Consider the following 22,471-nt stretch of genomic DNA (forward strand, 5'->3'; position numbering starts at 1 on the left):
CTCTGGAGCCCGCAGACGGACCAGTACTAGAAGGCGCGGCCGTGTCTGTCCCAGTCGTCGGGACATCGGTTGTAGATGTTGTAGTCTTGTCAGCCACCTCGGAGCTCACTGGTGACGTAGAAGGCGCTAGTGACGAAAGCGGTGGCGATGATGATGGGGCGGCGTCGTCGACATTCGTACAGGTACAGTTTGGTCGACACACGACCACCATACCAGGGTCGTCGCAACAACTGTTCGTCGTGTTAACACGTTTCTCAACTTGGGAAAGGCTGCGAATGGGATGCTGCTCAGGTGCTTTTGATACGATCAGGGTACGTGACTGAACGACAGAGCTTACAAAGCAGTATTCCCCTGCGCAAGCGGATATTCAGGATCCCATGCCACCGGACAATTGGTGTAGCAGTTGTAGGAGTAAGACGGGTAGTTTGTTTGTAGACCGAGACGAGCGTCTAGACCGTAGCATTGTGCTGAGTTAAAAGGATCGGAGCAGAGAGCGTATGCACAGGTTCCCTGGACGTTGTCGCAGTTCGATTGGCCTTCTTGTGCGAGGCTGAGACCGCTTGTACAGTTCGCCATTGGAGGTGAGTCGAGTTGCCGGTACCTTGTTGTGTGCACGAGACTGGTTGTTGCTGGGAAGTCTATGTCCGGATCAGAAAGACGGAGATGTGCTTCTCGCGTGGGGAGGCGAGGAGTTGGAAGAGTAGTTAGAGGTATAGGGAGATGATGAAGGACGTGAAAGTGAACTACTCGAATACCATCTGACTTGCTTTAAGTATTGTTCCAAGGGAGTGCGTTTGTTTTCGCGCGGCGCATAGTGGCGTACATGAGTTCAATCTTGAGAATCATAGTGTAGAGCGCCTTACGCATATCGCTCTTGAACATGGACGTCGCAAAGCAGCGTGACGGTGAACTCGGCATAGAAATGCCGGATCGGAGCTTAGTTAGCCTATAGTAAGGTGATCGCCTACCGACATAGCCGTGTGTGTGTGGTTGGCCTGATACTACTGTCAATGGTTTACTCAAGGCCGAGTTTAAATGTCAGCAGGCTACTGCCACAGACCTTGATCTACCCAGCCATCTCTGAATGGATCTGATGTATTTGGGATATATTGCTGGTGTTCATCGAGAACGTCCTCAGCCGGACGAGCTATTGGCGTATCTAATCGGGTGGTACGGCGGTTGCCGCAGCCACCCCGCTTAAGAATAGGATATGATGACGGTGTTCGTTGTACAGAGTGTTGTTGGAACGCTCTTTACCGAGTATACTGCGTGATCAGTCTAGTCTCTGTTTGGACGGTGCTTAAATAACAGCTCTTTCAGGTTGTTCTCAAACTATGACCCACCTCCCTATTCACTCCTACATTCTGTCACGCAGCAGTACCCAATCAAGGCATAAGATGTAAATTGACTATAGACATGCAAGACAGCAACTCACAATGCATAAAACTCCATTTGCTCGTCTGACGACCATGCTGGGGGAACTGGGCTCTCGTTGGATATTCGTAGCGGTGGCGGAGTTCGTTCCATGCAAAGGAGCTTATCCGTGAGTGCAGCACAGCACGACCGTCTGAATGCAAAGAAAGACAAGAAACAGATCTGATCCATCGCTCCGTGTTCGCCGTGACACACATCCTACAGTGAGACCGCTGTCGTTGATCGTAGTGCAACTCGTAGCCATTCTCCTCCGTCCCCCAATGGCTGTGCAACCTCCCCCGTCCGCGCTATTATTAATGTACTGGTTCGTGGTATCTCGTGGGTGTGGTTTAGTTCTTTTGCGTGGCAACGACTGAGTGTGTTAGCGATGGGAAGCTTGTAATTGTGTACGAGGGACGGCTTACCAGAAGGAACGATAATGACGATGAGCAGGATGATGATGCCCACAATGAGGCACATGCGCATCTTCATGTCCTTCCACCACATCTGCTTGCGCACACGGTTGGCGCCCCTTCGGAAGCCCTGGGCGGACACGGCGAGGTTATCGGTCTTGTCCTGTAGCGAGTCTAGACGGGCTCCTCGCTCTGAGACCTTGTTGATGTTGTCCCGCATGATGCCAACGGTGCTGTCGATTTCCTGGCATACGAGTCAGCACAAGGTCACGCATGTTTTAAGCTTCTTTGAGCCGCTCTTTGCGCATGCATACTCGTTCGCATGTGCGCGCAAAGCCAGTGAGAGTGTGCAGCGAGGGTGCGAAGCAGTGTAGTCATTATCGCATCGCTAACGCAAGCTCTCTGCCGGCCACTGCGGCTCGACCATAGCTGCCTTGCGAGGATGCGACAAATGACACAGCGCTCGACCCGCACGCAGAAAAAAAGTAACAACATACCGCTTGGAGCGCAGCTGTGCGGTGGTTGCCATTCTGGCCCTGGCCGCCCTGCTGGCCACCGGCGCCGCCGCTGGGGATGTAGGGATCGTACGGGGGCTCTTCGCGGCTCGACATGGTTGGAGATGGAGTGTGCTGGAAATTCCGGGTAGCGTGCGACTTGCGTAGGCTTCAAGAGGTGGTGGTGATGGATAGGTGTGGGTGGTGAGGTGGTGTCTGGAGGATGGAGATGGTGGTGTGGTTGCCCAGAGGAAGACCAAGAGTCCGCTCAGCCCGGATGGCGAACGAGCGCAATGTGTCAGCTCCGTTTGAGCAGTGAGGCTGATGTTTGCGTGAAACCTGGCGCAACAACACGGAATTTTAATCTGTGAATGCCAATATGTCTGCGCAGTGTGCACAGTCGAGTCAACAGCGAATTTGATGTTCCAACGGTTATGACGGTATTCTATTCAAGTTGATGCGATCGCTGCCGTGCCTGCTTCCGGCCCCCATCTGGATCTGGGCAGCCCAGCCTGCGCCACTGCACGTGATGAACACCAGCCTCGCGATTACGACACTCTGGCTATGAGGCAACATGTGCTGCACGATCCGCCATCGGTCCGTCTACACGCTCGAAAACTTCGCAAGATAAATTCCGCCTGATAAATTCCGCCTGTCCTCAGCCCGTCGACAATGGTCTTTGAAAGTAAAGACGGGCCCGTCGTCTCAGCCCCGATGTTACGAGTCCAATCTTATTGCTTACCAGACTTCCGTCCGCAGCTGCGGCGTGGCAACACGGCAATACGACCTGCGACGAGAACAAAGACGGACCGGATTTTGACAAGACAATTACACTAGACGTAGTGTGTAGTTGGCGCTTCGTCATCACTGTCGTCGCCGCCCAGCCAGACGCCCGCATCGCCGCGTCTCTGCGCAGCAAACAGCAGCGACAGGCGTCTTCGTCAACGAGACACATTATGCAGCAGAAGCATCGTGCATTGTCGTCAATAGAGTGTGCCTGCGTCGCTAGCCTATCAGGGCGAGAGGCATCCCCAGGCCTCACGCAGGCCAGGCGCCGTTTGTACCTGGCAAGTGGGTCTGATCGCCGCCAAGACGCGTGTCCAATGTCTTGAGTCTCGGTGTCTGCTACCCATTCGCCGCTCAGGAGTTCGCGCAACGCTTGCTCCACCGCCAGCTTCCTGTTTCCCGTTCCCTTCTCTTCGAACACACTCGCTGCACCGCTTCCTAATCGATAGACACCTCTAATCCCGTGTCGACCGCTGTGCCGTACGCGCCCCTGATCCCCGTCGCTCCTTTCATACCACCCGTCAATCAACCCGACACTCTCTACGATACCCCACGTCAGAGCCAAGCCGCCTGCTGGCCTGAAAGCTTGATCATTTCAACACTACTCCTTTCGCGACACCGCGCAGTGCGTCTCCAAGCCTGGCGCTGGACCCTGGCTGCAACTGCCGACTAGATCCGACCCAACATGAAGCTCACCTCTGCCCTCGGCGCCCTTGGCGCCTCGAACCTGTTGTTCGCAAGTGTGGGCGCAGTCGACCTGGATATTAGCTCCCCAGGTGCGACTTCCTCAAGTCCGACGTCAGCAAGCACACGTACTGACATGTACAGACTCCATCAAGCAGACCGCCAAGTCACTCTCCGCGAACTTGCGCAAGTACTATACCGGTGACAACCCAGGCGACACACCAGGCAATCTCCCAGATCCATACTACTGGTGGGAATGTGGCGCCATGTTCAATGCCTTCGTTGACTACTGGTACTACACGGGTGATGATCAGTATAACAAAATCACCACCCAGGCTCTAGAAGCCCAGATCGGAGTGAACGCCAACTACATGCCTGATAACCAGACCAAGACGCTCGGAAACGATGACCAAGCTTTCTGGGGCATGGCCGCCATGACGGCTGCAGAGAACAAGTTTCCTGATCTCCCCGATGGCAAGCCTTCTTGGCTGTCTCTTGCGCAGGCCGTCTTCAACACCCAATACAAGCGTTGGGACATGTCGACTTGCGGTGGTGGTTTGAGGTGGCAGATCTTCAGCTTCAACCAAGGTTACAACTACAAGAACACCATTTCGAACGGTTGTTTCTTCAACATCGCCTCGCGACTCTACAAATACCTCGGTAACCAGACCTACGCTGACTGGGCTGAGAAGGCTTGGGAGTGGGAACTTTCGGTAGGACTCATGAGCCCGGACTACCACTACTACGACGGAACCGACGACACGCAGAACTGCTCAACCATCAACCATATTCAATGGACGTACAATGCTGGCATTCACATGGCCGGTGCCGCTGCCATGTGGAACGTGTCACAGGACGAAAAGTGGAAGACGCGTGTCCAGGGTGTCATTGACGGAATCGACGTTTTCTTCAAGGACAAGGTCATGTCTGAAGTCGCCTGCGAGAACAACGGCAAGTGTGACGTAGATCAGCGTTCCTTCAAGGCCTATCTTGCACGTTCCATGGCATACACAGCCAGTGTCGCACCTTGGTCCCGCGAACAGATTGACCCCTACCTCCAGGCATCCGCTCAGGCCGCGGCAAAACAGTGCAACGGAGGTGATCAACAGACTTCCTGTGGGCTCAAGTGGACGACAAATGGAGTGAACGACGGCAGCTTCGGTGTTGGTGAGCAGATGGCAGCCATGGAAGTTGTACAGGCGCTGCTCTACCCGTCTACCAGCGGTCCTGCGACTGCCGAGAAGGGCGGTATCTCCAAGAGCAACCCCGACGCTGGCAACGATGATAAGAGTGACGATCCTATCAAGTTTGATGTCGTGACCACTGGCGACAAGGCCGGTGCTAGCATCCTGACCATCCTCGTGTTGGTTTCCATTGTCGTCGGCGCCTGGTGGATGGTGTCGTAGTTCTTATACCCGTCTTCATTTTGTATATCAGAGCGCACTTGGGACTATACTAGATATTTCTGTTGTTCTTCATCGTCATTTTCCTTGGGCGCGATCAGGTTGCGGGCGCGTGTCGTACTATAGCCAATATTGACGTAATTACATCAAAGCAGTAAAGCACGTGTACTCTGACTCGTGAACCCAAGTAGCATTCTGGCAGTCAGTACTTCCCAAGGCAACCCAAGGTTCACGTTCTTCTTTCATGTTCTTCTGGGTGAGAGAACCTTGGAACCAGCCACGGCTCGGCTAATACCACGCTAGTGGCCCGTGCGTACGAAAGCTGCGCCCGACTCCTCTTTCCTTCTTCGCCGCGACAAAGATCTCTGCACACGACACACACCACCCGCGCACTCGACTCAACAGCGCCCTACTCGCTTTCTTGTCGCTCATCACCATTGCTGTCCCAGTCCATCCTTGAAACTAACCACCTGGTCGCGCGCATTTCCGATGGCCGCTCCCCCCGATCTCAACGCCATCCTGGCGGCGCTCGGTATGTCGCCCACACTCTCACCACGCCCACGACGTTTGTACTGACTGCCCTTGTAGCTGCTGGACGTCCCTCGACGACCCCATCGCAGACGCCCCAGCAGCCTCCCCAGGCGCAACATCCCCCTCCCCAAGGCCTTCCCCCAGGCTTCCCAGGCGCAATGCCCACTGCCACCCCGCCCGCCATGCCCGGATACAACTTCCCTCCTCCCACACACTCTGGCAGTCTTGATCTCAGCGCTATCAAGCCCGTAAGCTCCGGCTCAGTCAGCATCCAGGATGCGCTGGCCAAGGCGCGCGGCTTTGCGGCTCAGAAGGGCCTTGCACACGAAGCGCGTCCAGGTATACCTGAGTCTTGGTCTGGTTATGGTGTCCCAGCGCAAACTTACACAGCTCCAGCTTATCAAGAAGACCCGCGCCTAAGCGGACGCCAGCCCTACCGACGTTCTCGGTCGCGCTCGCGGTCCCCAGCGCGCCGAGAACCCGTGCGTGAAAGCTACAACCCATACCGCGATGAGCGTCGTGATGAGCGCCGAGGTGGCTATGGACGTGAACGTGATCGCTCTCCTCCTAGGCGTGACACCTTCTCTCCTTCGCAGCAGTACGGGCAGGCACGTTCGCCCCCTGCTAATGACAACTCTGAGGTGATTCTCATTGACTCTTCGTTGGTTGGCCTTGTCATTGGACGTCAAGGTGAGAGTCTCCGCCGCATTGAACAAGAATCTCAAACCCGCATTCAATTCATCAACGGCCCCGAGGCTGGACCTCAGCGCGAGTGTCGTATAACCGGTAGCCCGGGTGCTCGTATCAGTGCTAAGCGCGAGATCAACCGCATCATCGAAGAAAATGGCGGCAATCCTGCTCGTGAGACTGGCCGCAATGCCCGACCCGCCGCTAAAATGGTTGGCCAGCAACAGCCCGCTCTTCGTGAGGGTGAACAGTCGTCGCAAATTATGGTGCCTGATCGTACTGTTGGTCTCATCATCGGCCGTGGCGGTGAGACTATCCGTGATCTGCAAGAGCGCAGTGGCTGCCACGTCAACATTGTCGGTGAAAACAAGAGCGTGAATGGTCTGCGACCTGTGAACCTCATCGGAAGTCCCACTGCTGCCGCACATGCCAAGGAGCTCATCATGGAGATTGTCGACAGTGACACTAAGCAAATGGAAGGTGGCGCTGCCGCCGCGCCGCCGCAGCAAGCATTCACCAGGCGTGATAACTTTGATCCCTACGGTGGAGGTGCTGCTGGAGGCGCTGGAGCTGGCAAGATCAATGATAGCATTCATGTTCCTTCTGATGCTGTTGGCATGATTATTGGCAAAGGTAACATCGCTTTGCACATGTTGTGGTTGTCTTATTAACGATTTATAGGTGGTGAAACTATCAAGTCCATGCAATCAGAGACTGGCTGCAAGATCAACGTATCGCAAGCTTCTGGCGCAGACATTGAGCGCGAGATTGGTCTTGTCGGAACCCGTCAAGCCATTGACGATGCTAAGCGAGCTATCTGGGAAAAGGTCGACCAAGTGGTAAGTTTGTTTGCTGTATGACGTACTACACGGATGCTAATATCATGTAGCGAGAGAAGAACAACTCACGACGACGTGACAACGGAAACAACGACAATGGATACTCACACCAGCAGACACCTTCATATGGACAACCCGCCGCGGCTGCGCAACCTCCTCAAGCAGCTGCACCCGATGCAGGTGGTGCTGCTTCTGCTGACCCATACGCTGTCTACGGCGGCTACCAAAACTACCTTGCAATGTGGTATGCGTCCATCGCCCAGCAACAACAGGGCGGTCAAGGAGCCCAAGGCCCTCCCGGCGCATAAGCGTCGCTTAGTTGCCGTGACCGATGCACATTTTGCTGAACCTTCGCCGAATGCTGCCCTGTTTGCATGACCCGAATGCTTGGAACTTTGCTGCGCCTGGCATGATATCCACCCGATGACCCTGGACTATCTTCGAAATCTTCTTCTTGACTTGCGCGTAGCCGGCCTCGCCTTGTTGCTTGCATTACTATGCGCTGAGTGCTCCTCCGTCGAGAAAGCTTCTGGAGCTTGGGGCTGTTCAACGACAATGGCCACGACTCACTCTTGTCATCGCTATCGCCTGCATTGTGTGAGCTGATCCTCGCTTCGACTATGCTCTTTTCAAGGATGATCTTTCCTGCAAATCCCCTCACGTCCAACGCAAACAAGTCGACAACTGATTGTTCACTTCACGCTTGCTATCTCTTGATCGATAAGCCATAATTCGGTCTGTTCGAGCTATCAGGCCAGATTTTGCCCGTCTTCTGTTTGCATGTCTATCATGGTCTTGTAATCGGCATAGACCTCGTCATCGATCGACATTGTCTGCGAGGACTCAATACCACCAAAAAAGCGTCACTTTGTTTCTTCATGCATATATTTTCGCGCAGATACAAATCTGGACCTCCACCTGCCTTGGTTGGCACTGAAGTTTGGGTTTTAATAGTCGCGTTAATGAACGTTGCAACTTTGAGATCATCTTTTGTATAGTAGTTTATTTCAGGTCATGGCTTTTAGATGCTGTGGCTCAATCTCAAAATTAATTCCGTCACACATGTTTCTGGCGTCCCGTGATACTTTGAGATGTTGTGCATGAGTGACATTTACACCGGTGCAGTGCGGTCAGCTGCATAATGGACGTGGGTGGACGCTGACAGAGCAGCTAAGAGGATTGAAGCACCTTTACCTAGGTAGTCTTGAACCCTCACAAGGTGCGCGTGCACCCTCGACGCTTGATAACGCTGGGCCGAGGGTCAGGTTCCTCACATGCATTCGGTCAAATTACCTTAGACAAATGTCAAAACCCTTGGAAGCTTGTAGACGAAATCTAAAGTTTACGAAGTCAGTCGAAGCCTTGGAAGCCGTTACAGCATGATGAGGTCAGATCGCTAGCTGGATGAAAAGAATGCGTGAGCCGCTTCTGACGTGAACAGTGCGGTGATGCAGCGGCACACGATCCGAACATGGAGTGTCGTCATTAGAAATTCTTCAACATGACTCTTAGAACACATGTGGCTCCAACACACACGACAGAGCACGACTAGCAACAGGCTCAAGCGTTAACTGTACAGAGAAGTCCGGATGTAAAACCTACTGGACGCGGCTCGTCCGCTAGATTTTCGATTTGGAAAGACACTACGTCAGGTCAACGAGACGGTTGAGCTATTGGCAGGCTTCATGTACAAGATGTGTGTCGTCACAGTATACATTTGGCTTGAAGGAGTGTGTGAGCACGTACTCATGTAAACACGAGGTGAAAGTAATGCCACAACGAGGAGCTCAAGACGTTGTGGGAAAAGGATAGCCCGCATACTCAGGTATTGAGTTCAGTTGGAGTTGGAATAGAAGCAGTAACAGTGGCAATAGCAGTAGTAGAAGCTGTAGAAAGAAACCTCCTTTCAATCGAAAGTCAATGCCACGTAAATCAAGATGTGCACTTCTGCACGACACAACTCATCACAACTAATCCCACTCTGGAGTACATATCAACCAGTGATCCCGCAAGCTTCTCTACGCGCATGGTCGTGTGCACACGACTGGCGTCTACGTATCCAAGCCTAATCCCCTCCCCACACGTCATCAACTACATACGTACCAGAAGTCGGCGAACTACCGCCCATCACACCCTCTCGCAGATAGACGGCAGACGCTGGACTACGGGCGAGCATCGCAGAACCTTGGCCAACGGGGCAAGACGCTGCCAGCCTATCCTATCCTACGAACTCACCCGTCTATCCCGCCTTACGCATGAGACATTTTCCAACCAGTGACTACTGATAATTGATATGCAGACCATAGAACCAGCCAGTCACAGTCTGTGTATTGAATTTTAACCGTAAAGTGTGTCCTTTGAGTTTGGAAGTAACGCCAAAGCACCTGTTTGGCCCCTCTCGATTGGCGCTACTAAGCGGAATATGCAACTTCCATTGATCTGCTGTGGCGTTGGGCTGGGATGCGCGTCATCATGTTCCCGTCCCGGTAGTTAGTGTAGTGTAGTTGCTGGTGGGGTTGGGCCTCACCGATTTGGGGGCCTTGGAGATGATGAGGGGAAGGGAGTATTGTGCGATGCGTATATGGGTGACATGTGAGACCTATGGGCGACGGGAACTACTGACCTTATGGTTGGGGAAAGAGTGTGGGTGGTTTGTGGCAATGTAAACGTAGATGTGGTTATAGTGGCGTTGAGTTTTAGTAGTTACAACGATTGGTAATACTGTTGTCATGTTGGAAGTATGTCTTCTATACTGGATTGCGTCTGTCTGGGCAGATGGAACGGTGAAGGAAAGATGATGATTTCGCCTTACAGTAGACTAGCACACTAATGTCGCAATACCTATGTAATTTGCGAGATGCTTAGAACATTCGTTTTTAGTGACCTACCATTATTCCGGTGACGACAAGAGTCTCACGAGCTATTGCGGGCCATCATGTTTGTAAAACGAATGATGACGCATGACTCTCTCGTGACGAAGTGTAACAGATGGGAGAAGCTTCACAAGCAAACGGCACGAATAAGCGAAGAGTACTGAAAATGCATTTGAAATCACGCGAGGCTTTAAGCAAGAGAGCACACGCGAAGTATCGTACAGAAACGGGGTGGGGGAATCGACAGGTTGTAGCAAAGCGCGATGACTCAAGCTCGCTCACTGCTCACAATGGTGGGACCATCGTCGTCTCTACGTCGAGAGTTGCGATCAGGACCCTGACCACGACCTCCTCCTCCTCTCCCCCGCCAAGGCATGCCTCCGCCTCCGCCTCCACCACCTCGTTTCGACCTCCCATCTTGTCCACCGCCACCACGTCCGCGGCCAACTTGGAATTGTATCCTAGTGAGCGGCTGTTCGACCCAGTCAACGCCCTTCAGACCCAAGTTCTGCTTCTCCCAATCACTGAGCTTCCAGGCTTGGTAGAGACCCATCAATCGTTGTTGGTCTATTTCTTCCTTTCCAGGACCGACCGTTCGAGTCAACTTGATTCCTCGTAGTTCCGGTACCCATGCTTTGATGTATTCGCCGTGCTTGTCGTAGTCGAGAGCTTGTTTGACGGGGTTGAAGACGCGGCCTTGCCGTGGGTCGTTGCCGACACCGGCGACGTATTGCCAATTGCCCCAGTTACTAGCGGGGTCGTAGTCCACGAGGAAGCATTCGTACCACTCGGCTCCGACTCTCCAATCTATGTTCAGGTGTGACGACAGGAAAGAGGCGACGTTTTGCCGCGCGCGGTTCGACGTGTACCCGGTGACGAAGAGTTCGCGGTTTGACGCGTCGATGAGACCGACTCCAGTGCGTCCAGAACGGAACCGTTGGAAAGATTCAAGCGTCTTGGCTGGATCGTCCCCAGCACCACCAGACTTGTCTAGTCGTTTCCACTTCTTTGTTTGTGACTCTCCCTTGTTGCCTTTGGTACCACGATCTTGGATGCCGTATAGACTGAACATCTTATGTCCAAACTTCCTCATGCAAAGTCGCATGTAGTCTCTCCATAACAGCTCGAAACGTACAGCTGCTGTGCCGGCATTCTCACCCTTTCCGTAGCCAGCTATCTTTTCGCCGGGGCCACGCCCTTCCTCAAAATCGAGCATCGCCCAATGGACCTGCCTGGCGGTGATGTGACCTTGAGCAAGGTAGGCTGAAAGCTTAGTGCTGAAATCGAGACCAAGCATGCCGTTTCTTGTCTCCTTGTACGAGCTCATAGCCCCAGAGCTGATGAGATGGTTTATGCGATCCAGACCAGCAGTTTCTCCTCCCGAGAAAGGATGCGCTGACTGAGCATCGGTGGGCCATTGTGGTGGCCACGTCAGGGTATATGTTTTGTCGTGCTCAAGTGGAGACATCAATACTCTCTTCAGCTTTTCCAAAGACGAAGGTATGGTGAATGGTTGTTTTTGGGGTGGTATGCTCGGCGGTAGCGGCGGAAGTTGGGACGGCGTGGGTAGAGTTTGGCGAGGTCGATCGCGCAGTGGTTCGAGTCCTTTCCGGAATGAGGTATATACATTTGGTAGGTCGGAGATCTTGTCGTAGGGTAAATCGCGACTGTTGCGCGTTAGCATACTCTCCCAGACGCAGAGACAAAGGTTTCAGGCAAAACTTACTCGTCTATGTAGTACTTCTCGTCGGCCCATGCCTTGAAATCTACTCCATGCTCTTCTGCGAGTTTCTTTACGCTGTCCACCTCCTTCTTCTCTTCTGTGTTGTCGTCGGCGGTCATCCAGATGCCGCTAATCTTGCCCTCGTGCTCGCCTTTGGCATACCAGTCGAGTATGTCGGAAACCACTTCAGGCGTTCTGCCCACGCGCATCTCCAATCCAGAGCCGCAGTTCAGCCCCGCAATCTTTTCCTTGAGATCCCACACGCCATCCGCTATGAATTGCACGCGATGGGGTCCTGTCCGCCATACTTTAGCCACCTCACTGCGCGCCTCAGGATACGGGCTTTTGTCGGTTGGGGAGGAGAGGAAGCCGGACACTTCGATTTGGTTGGCGGGAAAAACGTATACGGGTAAGAGGTGCGTAAAGTTTGCGCCGCCGTGTTCCGAGGTCAACGAGTCATCGCGGTGCCGTCTGTCACCATTTGGAGAGTTTCTCGCAGAAGTTGGGCGCGCGGCGTGGAGGGAGGCGGCATGGAAGGCAGGATTGTCTGAAAGGCGGACGTCGCGACTGAGTACATAGAGCAAGATGCGAGGAATGCGGCTGGACATAATCGGAGGCTCGTCGTCGGCAGCACTAAAATTGCGAGTGCAACAATCGGAACAAACAAATAAATCGCAGGTGTTGCACGGCGGCCAGGAGCAACTACGTCGTAACATCAAGGTCACGATTCATAGAAGACCTGGTAGTGGAGAGTCGGGAGCATTGCGGTGCCGCAGGCGAAAGAGAAGCTTCAGGGCCTGTGGGACGTCATGACCCTATGAAGGCGACAATGGGGCTCTCACCGAAATTTCTAGGGCACGAGGCCGCTGGACACTAAAAGGTGCCCTAAATGTCATCTGTCAGCCATATCAGGTATTCTCCACCGGAAGGGGTACAGATGGTCGAAACTGAGGAGATCCGGTTCAAGATTGGTGATGCTTGCTGCAGCATCGCCAACCAGGATTATGACGTGAGGGACGGCCTAGCGCGCCGCCACAATTCGCTATGGCCGCTGCAGGGACGCAAAACGAGCGACTTGGGGACGGGCCGAGCGTTCGTAGGGAGCGTAAAGCTGGCGATGGTCGTGCTGTCATGGAAGTACGGAGCGATCGCGAGACGTGCATTGCATGCGCCATGCCGCGACTGGCTAGGCACCACCTGAGTTCTAGACGGTTCGGCGCCCAAAGCAGCCGCGCAGGGACCGCTAATCGTTCATCTTAGCAGCGTTGATCGTGCAGCTTGATCTCGATATTCGTCGATTCGGAGCGGAAATCGTGTGCCAGGTACCGCAAGGGGCACGTGGCTGCGACCCGGCTCGAGGTATGACATGACACCTGGCATGCTCCGCTCCCAGCCTGTCCGATGTCTCGCCGACTAGCAGACCATGGCCAAAGACTGTTTAATGCAGTGCCACCTCGCTTGCCCTCTACACTGTATTATGCACCCCATCACCAAGTGCTGGTAGTGATGAGCCTGCAGCATGTGTATGCCGCCGTTGCATTCGTGGTCCAATAGCTGCGAGTTTCGGATAGAGTGGTCGACTGAGCAGGGTCTCACAGACGTGTGCGTCGATGGAAGGGGACAGTCTTGCTGGTGATCGTGGTTGAGCCATGTGTTGGGCATGGGCCGCGCCATCTCGTAGGAGAACGGCGATAGCTGGGTGAGCCGTAGGAACCTTGGAATGCACAAGCGCGCCAAGTCTCTAGAGAACCAGTCTTCCAAAGCCAACATGATTTGCCATGAAACGCCCAGGTAAACCATCTTAATGAAGATACATGGTTAAAGCTACGAGAACGGCCAGTTCAACGGTTCACAACTTCACTCCTTCACCCCATGGCTCCAGATTAGGCCTAGCGCGACTGTGAACCACTCCAGGGCTCCTTCTTTAACGTATCCCAAAACTGTAAACTGCAGGCAGCCGAGCCCGAACATGCTGTATCTCCACCATCCTGCCTATTAATCTAAACAAGGTCTTACACCACACTGGAATTCAAACCTACACCAAGGCAATCGACGCATGCCTAGTAAAAATGCCTCACACAAGGCACAAGGTAAAGCGTTCATCATTGCGGGCACCAATAGTTGCGACAGCCGTAGCAGTGCCACATAGTGGTTGACGACGGGGAAGCATCGTTCCCCCACGTACGCAAGAGGAACTGCGCCACTGCGGAAACAACAGGCATCAGAAAGTTCAAGTCCAAGTTGAACCAACACAAACACTGCTCGTATGACTTTCAGTAGCGATAGGCTTACACAGAACATGCGCAGTTGGCACTTGTTCAATAACTTGAGAATGAGCTTGCCAAACCTCAGTCAGGATATCTCTGTTTACGGCATATGATTATAAGCCTACGTCAACGCTATTGAGAGACAGACTGCTCGAACCAACATCACGTTTGCCAGTTGATCTAGTTAGAGAAGACAAAGTTCCAGCAAACGACATCAAAGTGACGAAAAGATGCTCAATACATCAAACACGGCTAATCATGTCTAACAGTCTCATCAATACGTATACATAACTCCACCACAGACACTCGACCCATCCTCTCCAACAGCCACAAACGCCTCACAAGCCTCCCTCCCACCATGGCCTGATCATCGTTCCACGTCTCCCCCACGCCACCCGCACAGCCCGCGTCCGCCACATCTCCGATCGCGAGATCCCATCTAACAAACCGTTCGATACACGCCATCCGAGCTCGGCCTCTGCGCCTTGTGCTTATGCTCCTTCCTCAAACCCTTATTAGCATGCGTCTTCTCGATACTCGGGCTGGCGCCAGGCTGGAACGCTGCAAGATCAACCGCATCCGTCTTCATCAGCATCTCGGTGACGCCACAGATATCCGTAACGAGTCTGTCGATCATGTCAAGTGACAGGCTCTCTCTGACGACTACTCGCAGGATCTCGGTCTTGTCTTCACCGGGCGGGAGCGGGTAGTTGGGGATGATGTATTGCTTGGCGCGGAGCAGGTTGCTGACTGCTTCTTGCTTGACGTGGGGGAAGTCTTTGTGGAACTCGTCGGTGAGTGTGAAGGCTACGACGGGGAGACCGGCGTTGTAGTCTGCACTTGTGTCGCCTTCGTCGAATTGCTTCTTGCCCGCCTCGTACTTGAAGTCGCCCTTCTTGCGGTGGATGTCGCTGACGCAACGGTACCAGCCCGTGTGCTCGAGCGCCCTGCTCAGTAGCCGTGCGTTGGCCAACATGTTTTCCATAATGGCGCGGTAGCCAGAGAATCCCAGATGGATCAGATTGTAGTACTGCGCGATGATCTGCGCTCCTGGACGGGAGAAGTTCAGAGTGTATGACTCCTCCGTTCCACCCAAGTAGTGGAGCTCGAAGATCAAGTGCTTGGGAAGGTAGCTCTCGTCTCGCCAGATAATCCAACCAACACCGGCATAGACGAGACCAAACTTGTGGCCACTGGTGTTGATGGATTTGACTCGCGGCAGCTCGAAGTTCCACTTCTTGCCAGCCTTTGCGTGGGTGAAGGGGGCAATGAAGCCACCAGATGCTGCATCCACATGGATGGGAATGTCGTTACCAGTCTCCTTCTCGAAAGCGTCCAGGATATCGGAGATTTCTTCGACAGGCTCGTAATGTCCGGTATATGTGGAACCAAGAATGACAAACACACCGATAGTGTTCTCGTCGATGTTCTCTTTCACCAGCTTGGGATCCAGACGGTAAGATGATTCTTCGCTTACGGGCAGGATACGTGATTCAACCTCGAAGTACCTTGCAAATTTCTCTAGCGCGACTTGTGCGTTTGCGCCCATGATGATGTTGGGGTTCGAAGTGTCCTTGCCCTCCGCCCTTCTCTTCTCTTGCCAGCGACGCTTCATTGCAAGTCCACCCAAATGGATAGCCTCACTCGAACCAGTAGTCGCTGATCCGATGGCCTTCTCACCCTTCTGTGCTCCCCACATGTTAGCAATGATAGAAACACATCGTGCGTGCATATCCATCATTGCGGGGTACTCGTCAGCGTCTGACATGTTCTTCGACAAGTTCTCGATCATGAGCTGCTCGGCTTCCTTCTCCATGTAGGTTCCGACGAAAGACGCCAAGTTCAAACTTGGGCGTCCATCCAGATCAAGCTCATCCTTGAGCAACTGGTGAACAACATCCGCCGGAGCACCATCGTGGGGAATCTTGAATTTCGATAGCTCGGTACCAGCGGCGTAGCGACTCGAGTATGGAGTGATGTGTGATGTCGCCCGACTCGAAGCTTTGTGGCCTCCAGCCTTGTGCATGGGGTGGTCCTTCAGAGTCTCGAGGAGCTCATCGGTGTCAACGTGTCTAGCGAGTCCGGCCATGGTGATGGATGTTCGAAGAAAGTGTTTGTGTTAGTCCAGTTTGGAATTGGTACAAGTTTTGTATGTATCGAGCAGAGAATTTGAGTCTTATACGAGTGTTTGCTGGTACACGTAGACAGCGTACATGCGCATGACGACACATTACGTCCGTTGTCGCTCGCAGACACACCGGCACTGCAGCAAAAACTCGAACATGCAGCCCAGGCAGAACCCAATCTGAAAAGCTTGACATTTGCTTGGTAAAAAGCTTGTTTCTGGCAGTGAAAAGGCCCCGTTGAAGGCATGGCAGCCAATGAAGGATGCATTTCCGCGGCCCACTGCGGGTGTTGGCTATGTGCTCAACCGGAGAACCGGCAAACAAAGCAACAGCATACGCGTCGGCTTCTGGTACTGGCTGATCTAGCCTCGTACCTTGCAGAGAAAGCGCAGAGCGAAAATAACGCATGGTGACGAACCTGCGTTGTAGCATTAGCCGGAAGCAAGTAGCCCTGGTGTGTTTGTACTATTGATGGGTCGATGACGAAACCCCTCCGGTGCTTCGTTTCGCCGACAGCGCGTCATCACGTGATGAGCCAGACACCCCCAAGCATCCCATGTGTATCGGATGTTGGAGCTTCCCAGCGGAAGTGTATACACATCCGCTAGAGCATCCCAAAGAATGGATCTGAGATCGCAGACTTACCCGGTTGAAGGCTACGAAACACCCAAAGTTTCGGGTGGTGAGGTGGATCGGTGATCATGACGTAGTCACGTCGTCGCCATCCAGCACATCCGCCTCCGCCGTGGAAACGCGGGGAAGATCGACTGACGCGTCCTTGACAGCCTGGTACGTACAGCACGTGGCCGCGAGGTCTCGACGGTGCGTTGGAAGCATACCTTGAAGCCGGGTGTTTGTACCTAGGTATACGAGTGAATACGAAAGCGAAACTGTCCAACCATCGCTGCAGCGTTTTCCTCTATCCCAACCGGCACAATTCTGGTTCGTTGGATTCGTCCGCCTTGTAGTCCGACACCCGAACAAGCGGGTCACCTACCGACGCTCCGCCCCCCAATAACGTCGCCACGCAGTGGTGTTGTAATCGACTCGGCTTACTCTTTAGCTTCGCTGCCTAGCTACATCTTACCTGTGTTCCTCTACCAACTTTTCCCCATCCCCCGATTCCCCATCAATCACTAGGTCACCATGCGGTTCTCACGCGTTGTACCAGTCCTGCCTCTGGCGACTGCATTTGTCATTACCGAACCGGAAGTCTTCTCCAACATCAACATTGAGAAGTCTGGAAAGCAGCTTGTCGATGGCGCTCACAATGTTTTTGACAACGCCCAGAGCGTGCTTGACGATGCGTTCAGCAAGGTCAAGAACGGTGCCAAGGATGTTTACAGCAAGATCCATCATGCTGGCGCCGACGTTGAGTCGTGGTTAGAGGAAAACCAGTTCGACGACAGTGTCGTTGACTTTGAGGACCCTCATCACGGCCACGACGGATCGCCACACCATGGCAAACCTCACCACCCTCCGCATGACCAGAAGCCGAACCGCACAGTCTACGAGCTCATCAACGAGAGCAAATACACTACAAAGCTCGCAAAGTGGATCAACGAGTTCGACGACATCGTCGAGGCGCTCAACAGCACAAAGGCAAACTACACCGTTTTCGCCCCAACAGACGAAGCCTTTGAGAAGATCCCCGAGCACCACCACAAGCCTTCCAAGGAGGTTCTGAAGGACATCCTCCTGTACCACGTCACCGACGACTTGTACCCTGCTGGCCGCGTACTCAAGACCTACACCATCCCAACCCTCTACCAGCCCTCGAAGCTTCTTGGCCACTCCCAGCGCCTAACCGTCCGCGTCACGCTCAAGGGCCCCGCAATCAACTTCTACAGCCGCCTCGTAGCCGTCAACATCTTCGGCACCAACGGCGTCGTCCACGGCGTCGACTCCATCCTCGTGCCTCCCCCCAACGTCGCCTCCATCATCGACCTGCTCCCCGGCGAGTTCAGCACGCTCGAGCTGGGTCTAGGAAAGACCGGTCTGTTCGACAAGATGAACAGCACGGAGTACGAGCACAACGGCGGAACTTTCTTCGCCCCCAACAACTTTGCGTTCCAGAAACTTGGTGCGCGCGCCAATGCTTTCTTGTTCTCAAAGTACGGCGAGAAGTACCTCAAGGCTCTGCTCAAGTACCACATCGTTGTTGATGAGACGCTTTACTCGGATGCGTTCTACGATGGAAGGAAGAAGGGTGACAAGGACTCTGTTCAGGAGCGTCCGGGTGGCTACCACTACATGCCTACTGCGCTTTGCGGCAAGAACCTCGCTGTTGATGTCGGCCGCTACGGACCTTTTGTTGAGATTAGGATCAATGGCTTCTCGCGCGTCACTGTCCATGACGGTGTTGCTAGCGATGGTGTCATTCAGGTCGTCTCCAACGTCTTGATCCCACCCAAGACCGCTGGTGGCGAGCAAGTCTTCTGGAAGGGTGAGGAGCTCGACGTCGAGGACCTCAAGGAGCGCCTTCAGCCTCTTGTTGAGAACATGGAGTTGTAAGCAGTGACTCCATAGGAGCATTGAGTTTGTGTGTTCTTGCAGTGCGACGATCTTTACGAAATATTCCTTGTATAATAGCCTTGTTTTCCAGCGGAGCAGGTACTTCACACTAGCACGTGTATGATTTGAATAGCAAATGAACGAATCGATATAGACATCGCGATCATTACCTGCTGCATACGGTGATGTTGTGAGATATCATTCTATTGTAAGACCCAAAGACAGAGTGTCATACCAGACACAAAAGCAAACTAAAGAGTCGTGCAGAGGAGGAACCCTTCCTAACAACCAAATTCTACGAAAAGTCCTCACCACCCTCCTCAATCGTGTTCTTGACCCGCAACAGAAGCGTGGTCTTCCACTTATCGAGCTTGCTCAACTGGTCGAATTGGAACAACTATCACACGTCAATATAACCCATTCTCGGAAGGCGTAAATTCTGGGAAAACATACCTTATCGGCAAACATCTCCTGGTCGCCCTCCTGCACCGCACCTGCCAAGTCAACGAGCAGCGCGTGCTCCCTCTGTTGCTGGAAGCTTGGATCCAGCTCCCTGTACCTGTCAAGGGCAGTGTTGACGCCGACCTGGTCGCCTGTGCATAGCTGGCAAATACCAGCTTTGAGAAGGTACTCCTTGACGGACCAGCGCATGAGGTTGTTGGAGATCGAGGTCTTGGCGACCTTCTCGTAAAGCTCGATGGCTTTGTAGTAGTCCTTGCCTTCTAAGGCGACGAGATCAGCAGTCTTGAGCCAGAGCTTGTTGGCGAGTGCCTGTGGGGGTTGGTTAGTTTTTGCCAAAAAATTGGGTGTTGGGTGCATTACTTCAGCGTTGTCCTAGAGATAGGTTAGCATGTAATCTATAGTATATTATGATGCAGTACTTACGCTCTCGTACCAACCAGCCGCTTCCTCGTAGGCGGCTCCGGCTCGGGCGTTGTCACCAAGCTCGACTTCGTAGAGCTCGGCAAGATTCTGCTTGTGAGTGGCTGCACGGCGGAAGTTGCCTTTGGCGCAGTAATGCGCAATGGCTTTGTCTAAACACCTCGCTGCGGCTTCTGGGTCATCTTTGCGGTAGGCCTCTGATGTCTTGTTAGTTGAGACTGAATCCAATGTGAGAGTAGAAGCATACTGAAGGCGTCTGTGAGCGTGTTTGCTTCGTCATCAGGTTCGTTCAGGTGCTGACGTTGTACTGATGCTGCCTTTTCGAAAGCCTCGCCTGCCTCCTTGCCTGATTGTTGTTAACCTTCAACAACGCGCTGTGTTTCATGATGCATCTGCCCATACCCATCTTTTGCATGCGGAACGCATTTGCCGCAGCGATAAACTGCTCTGCGGCTGCCTCATCTATCACGTGCGTCAGCCAAAACGAGCACATATGCCGCGATCTGTATCATACACTTGTCTGCCTTATTACTGAAGAAACTGAAGCCACCGCCTGCCTTCTGCAAGGATGTTTCTGCCTGTCCACCTCGATATCAGTTATCTGCTGTGTGGCTGAGTCGTGAGTGTAGGCCCCACCTGTCGCAGCAGCGCTCGTGGATCGCCGGCCATATTCGCTGTATTTTCTAGAGTTGGTGGTATACGAAGAGGAGAGGGGATGAATAGAGTATGTGACTGTGCAGGCAGACGTTATGTTGAAACTTTGGTCGAGACAGGTGGCTGCACTTGCTGTCTCAATGCGATGACGACCCACGTTGGTCCATGCGAGGGCTGTGACCTCGGCGGCGGCGTTACTGCATCCGCACTAGTGTTTGCAACCGCCTCGAGCTTCACGACTTTACATTCACAGCAGCGTCACTCAAGTCTCGCGATAGAAGAGGAAGATCGCCGTCATATCGATGCGCTGAAGTATCTCACGGTCTACAACGAAAATCTCGTTCCGTCCCAACCAACGTCCTACCCCGCCTCGCGCATCACATTCATCATGGCGGCACGTCGCGCGTTCACGTTCACGAAGTTTTGCAAGCCTTCACCATACCTGCAAATACGCTCATACACGCCCTCACGTGTACGACTATACGAGGCTTCGTGGACTGAAGAAAAGCCGGCACGGAAGAAGATAGGCATCCATCCCGACGAACTCGAAGAGCTTCTAGCGAAGCCCACCTGGTCCGTCGAGTCTCTGCTCCCACCGAAGACGCGCGCTCCCGACGCCCCCCAAATTACCTCTCAACAATTACATCATCTCCTCCGCCTATCAGCCCTCCCGCCACCCGAAACGGCCGAACAAGAACAGAAGATGCTAGACACACTGGCAGCGCAATTACACTTTGTGGGCAAGATACAGGAAGTGGATACAACGGGTGTGAAGCCGTTACGGGCTATACGGGATGAGACGATGGCTGCAGAAGAAGAGCAGACGATTACGTTGGAGACGCTGAGGGATGCTTTGGATAAAGAGAAGGTTATAGGACAGCATCACAAGCGGCTACAACGGGATACTACGCCTGTGGATGCGAAGGATGTTGAGGACTGGGATGTTCTGGGCTCGGCAGAACGCAAATCTGGCAAATACTTTGTGGTAGAAAGCGAACGGCCACAGGAATGACCTTTCCGTCCTAGGCCACTTCAGACGTGTAGGTCAGGTGTAATCAGTTTGGGATAGCCTCGTACCTGCTACGAGGCGGATACGAACAATTGTCGAATGACGACTCTGTTTCTCTCCAAGGAAACCCAACGCCAGACGCCCCAGAAGTTGTAAGAGAGCATGTTCAGGAAGGAACGACGGCTTCATGAGCAGCAAGAAGTAGTCGTGCTCGCTCGCGGCATACGGGCTTTCATCGATAAGCCCAGACCGAGGAAAGATCAAGAAGAAAGACAGAGGCAAGAACCACAATACCAGACCCAAGGCGACTATCACGAAAAGGACACACCGAAAAACCTCGTCAAGTAGGAGATCACGCCGACCAGGGATCGACCTCTAAACCACATCCAGCGCTATGCTTGACAACATGCGATCCTCCACCACAATCGCAAAAGGGTGCCTCCTCGTCCATTTCATCCAGATCAGGCGTCGGCAACCGGCCTAGCCTAGGCGTAGGAGGAGGCGTTGGCCCCGCAGAGGAGTGTAAAGCCCCTTTCGACTCCAACAATAACAACTCTCGATTCGACTTTGCCTCCCCATGAAGGACCACTGGCTTCTCCCTTCCTTTCGACACATGCTTGGCAGAAGTCACGTGTGTCACGTGTCTCTCACCGGGTCCTGCGGCCAACCCTCTCGGTGCGGGGTGAGACTGCTCGACCTGCTGAAGGCTGCTTCGTGGGCTTGTACGCTCGTTCTCCACGGGATACAACACGAAGTCGTGATATGTCTGGACTGGAGAGTCGATCTTGCGGACCGCCCAGGAGCGACGACGAGATTCCTCGATCTGGATACTGCGGCCGTTGTGGTATGTCGTCTGACGGTACTCGTTCTCTTCTTGCTTTTGGTCTGGCATGTCTGGTGCCTGGCGAGCGGACTGTTGTGCTGGCGACGACGACGACGACGACGACGGCATCGATGCAGTCAGAGCAGTGGGAAAAGCGAGAAGAAAGTTTCAAGGGATCTCAAAAGCCTTCTCAAGTCCTCCAAATTGGTTCCAAGGCCAAGAAGAGATGTTGTGGGATGGTTATGTGAAGAGGGGTAGTGGGGAGGAAGAGCGAGGAAGGGGTGCGGATGTGCATGGTGGGCGGTGCGAGTATATACAGTGCGGGATCTGTGCGCCAAGCCTGAGCCCGC

At 53.5% G+C, this 22,471-nt stretch overlaps 8 protein-coding genes across 8 annotated transcripts; 4 read left to right on the forward strand and 4 right to left on the reverse strand.

The window, feature by feature from the left end:
- Positions 1–1,763: 1,763 nt before the first annotated feature.
- SYB1 (SNAP receptor, synaptobrevin) lies at positions 1,764–2,437 on the reverse strand (the record flags this gene model as incomplete). The annotated part of the gene is made up of 3 exons (XM_049369843.1): positions 1,764–1,786; positions 1,839–2,070; positions 2,324–2,437. The coding sequence occupies 3 exons, from the start codon at positions 2,435–2,437 to the stop codon at positions 1,764–1,766; spliced, it is 369 nt and encodes a 122-aa protein (XP_049218473.1).
- A 1,354-nt stretch (positions 2,438–3,791) lies between these two features.
- On the forward strand, positions 3,792–5,196 carry J4E78_009251 (uncharacterized protein; the record flags this gene model as incomplete). Its single annotated transcript, XM_049369844.1, has 2 exons — positions 3,792–3,882; positions 3,935–5,196. The coding sequence occupies 2 exons, from the start codon at positions 3,792–3,794 to the stop codon at positions 5,194–5,196; spliced, it is 1,353 nt and encodes a 450-aa protein (XP_049218474.1).
- A 486-nt stretch (positions 5,197–5,682) lies between these two features.
- J4E78_009252 (uncharacterized protein) lies at positions 5,683–7,558 on the forward strand (the record flags this gene model as incomplete). The annotated part of the gene is made up of 4 exons (XM_049369845.1): positions 5,683–5,725; positions 5,782–7,044; positions 7,093–7,250; positions 7,301–7,558. The coding sequence occupies 4 exons, from the start codon at positions 5,683–5,685 to the stop codon at positions 7,556–7,558; spliced, it is 1,722 nt and encodes a 573-aa protein (XP_049218475.1).
- A 2,833-nt stretch (positions 7,559–10,391) lies between these two features.
- Positions 10,392–12,454, reverse strand: J4E78_009253 (uncharacterized protein; the record flags this gene model as incomplete). Its single annotated transcript, XM_049369846.1, has 2 exons — positions 10,392–11,790; positions 11,850–12,454. 2 exons carry the CDS (start codon positions 12,452–12,454, stop codon positions 10,392–10,394), a joined length of 2,004 nt encoding a protein of 667 aa, XP_049218476.1.
- Positions 12,455–14,552: 2,098 nt separating this feature from the next.
- J4E78_009254 (uncharacterized protein) lies at positions 14,553–16,202 on the reverse strand (the record flags this gene model as incomplete). The annotated part of the gene is made up of 1 exon (XM_049369847.1): positions 14,553–16,202. The coding sequence occupies one exon, from the start codon at positions 16,200–16,202 to the stop codon at positions 14,553–14,555; it is 1,650 nt and encodes a 549-aa protein (XP_049218477.1).
- Positions 16,203–17,385: 1,183 nt separating this feature from the next.
- On the forward strand, positions 17,386–18,753 carry J4E78_009255 (uncharacterized protein; the record flags this gene model as incomplete). The annotated part of the gene is made up of 1 exon (XM_049369848.1): positions 17,386–18,753. One exon carries the CDS (start codon positions 17,386–17,388, stop codon positions 18,751–18,753), a length of 1,368 nt encoding a protein of 455 aa, XP_049218478.1.
- A 295-nt stretch (positions 18,754–19,048) lies between these two features.
- J4E78_009256 (uncharacterized protein) lies at positions 19,049–20,304 on the reverse strand (the record flags this gene model as incomplete). The annotated part of the gene is made up of 8 exons (XM_049369849.1): positions 19,049–19,150; positions 19,207–19,524; positions 19,576–19,587; positions 19,639–19,832; positions 19,883–19,981; positions 20,038–20,097; positions 20,150–20,213; positions 20,272–20,304. The coding sequence occupies 8 exons, from the start codon at positions 20,302–20,304 to the stop codon at positions 19,049–19,051; spliced, it is 882 nt and encodes a 293-aa protein (XP_049218479.1).
- A 373-nt stretch (positions 20,305–20,677) lies between these two features.
- On the forward strand, positions 20,678–21,301 carry J4E78_009257 (uncharacterized protein; the record flags this gene model as incomplete). Its single annotated transcript, XM_049369850.1, has 1 exon — positions 20,678–21,301. The coding sequence occupies one exon, from the start codon at positions 20,678–20,680 to the stop codon at positions 21,299–21,301; it is 624 nt and encodes a 207-aa protein (XP_049218480.1).
- Between the last annotated feature and the right edge of the window lie 1,170 nt (positions 21,302–22,471).

This window comes from Alternaria triticimaculans (genome assembly GCF_023758025.1).
Source record: "Alternaria triticimaculans strain BMP 0046 chromosome Unknown scaffold_19, whole genome shotgun sequence".
Taxonomy (NCBI): domain Eukaryota; kingdom Fungi; phylum Ascomycota; class Dothideomycetes; order Pleosporales; family Pleosporaceae; genus Alternaria; species Alternaria triticimaculans.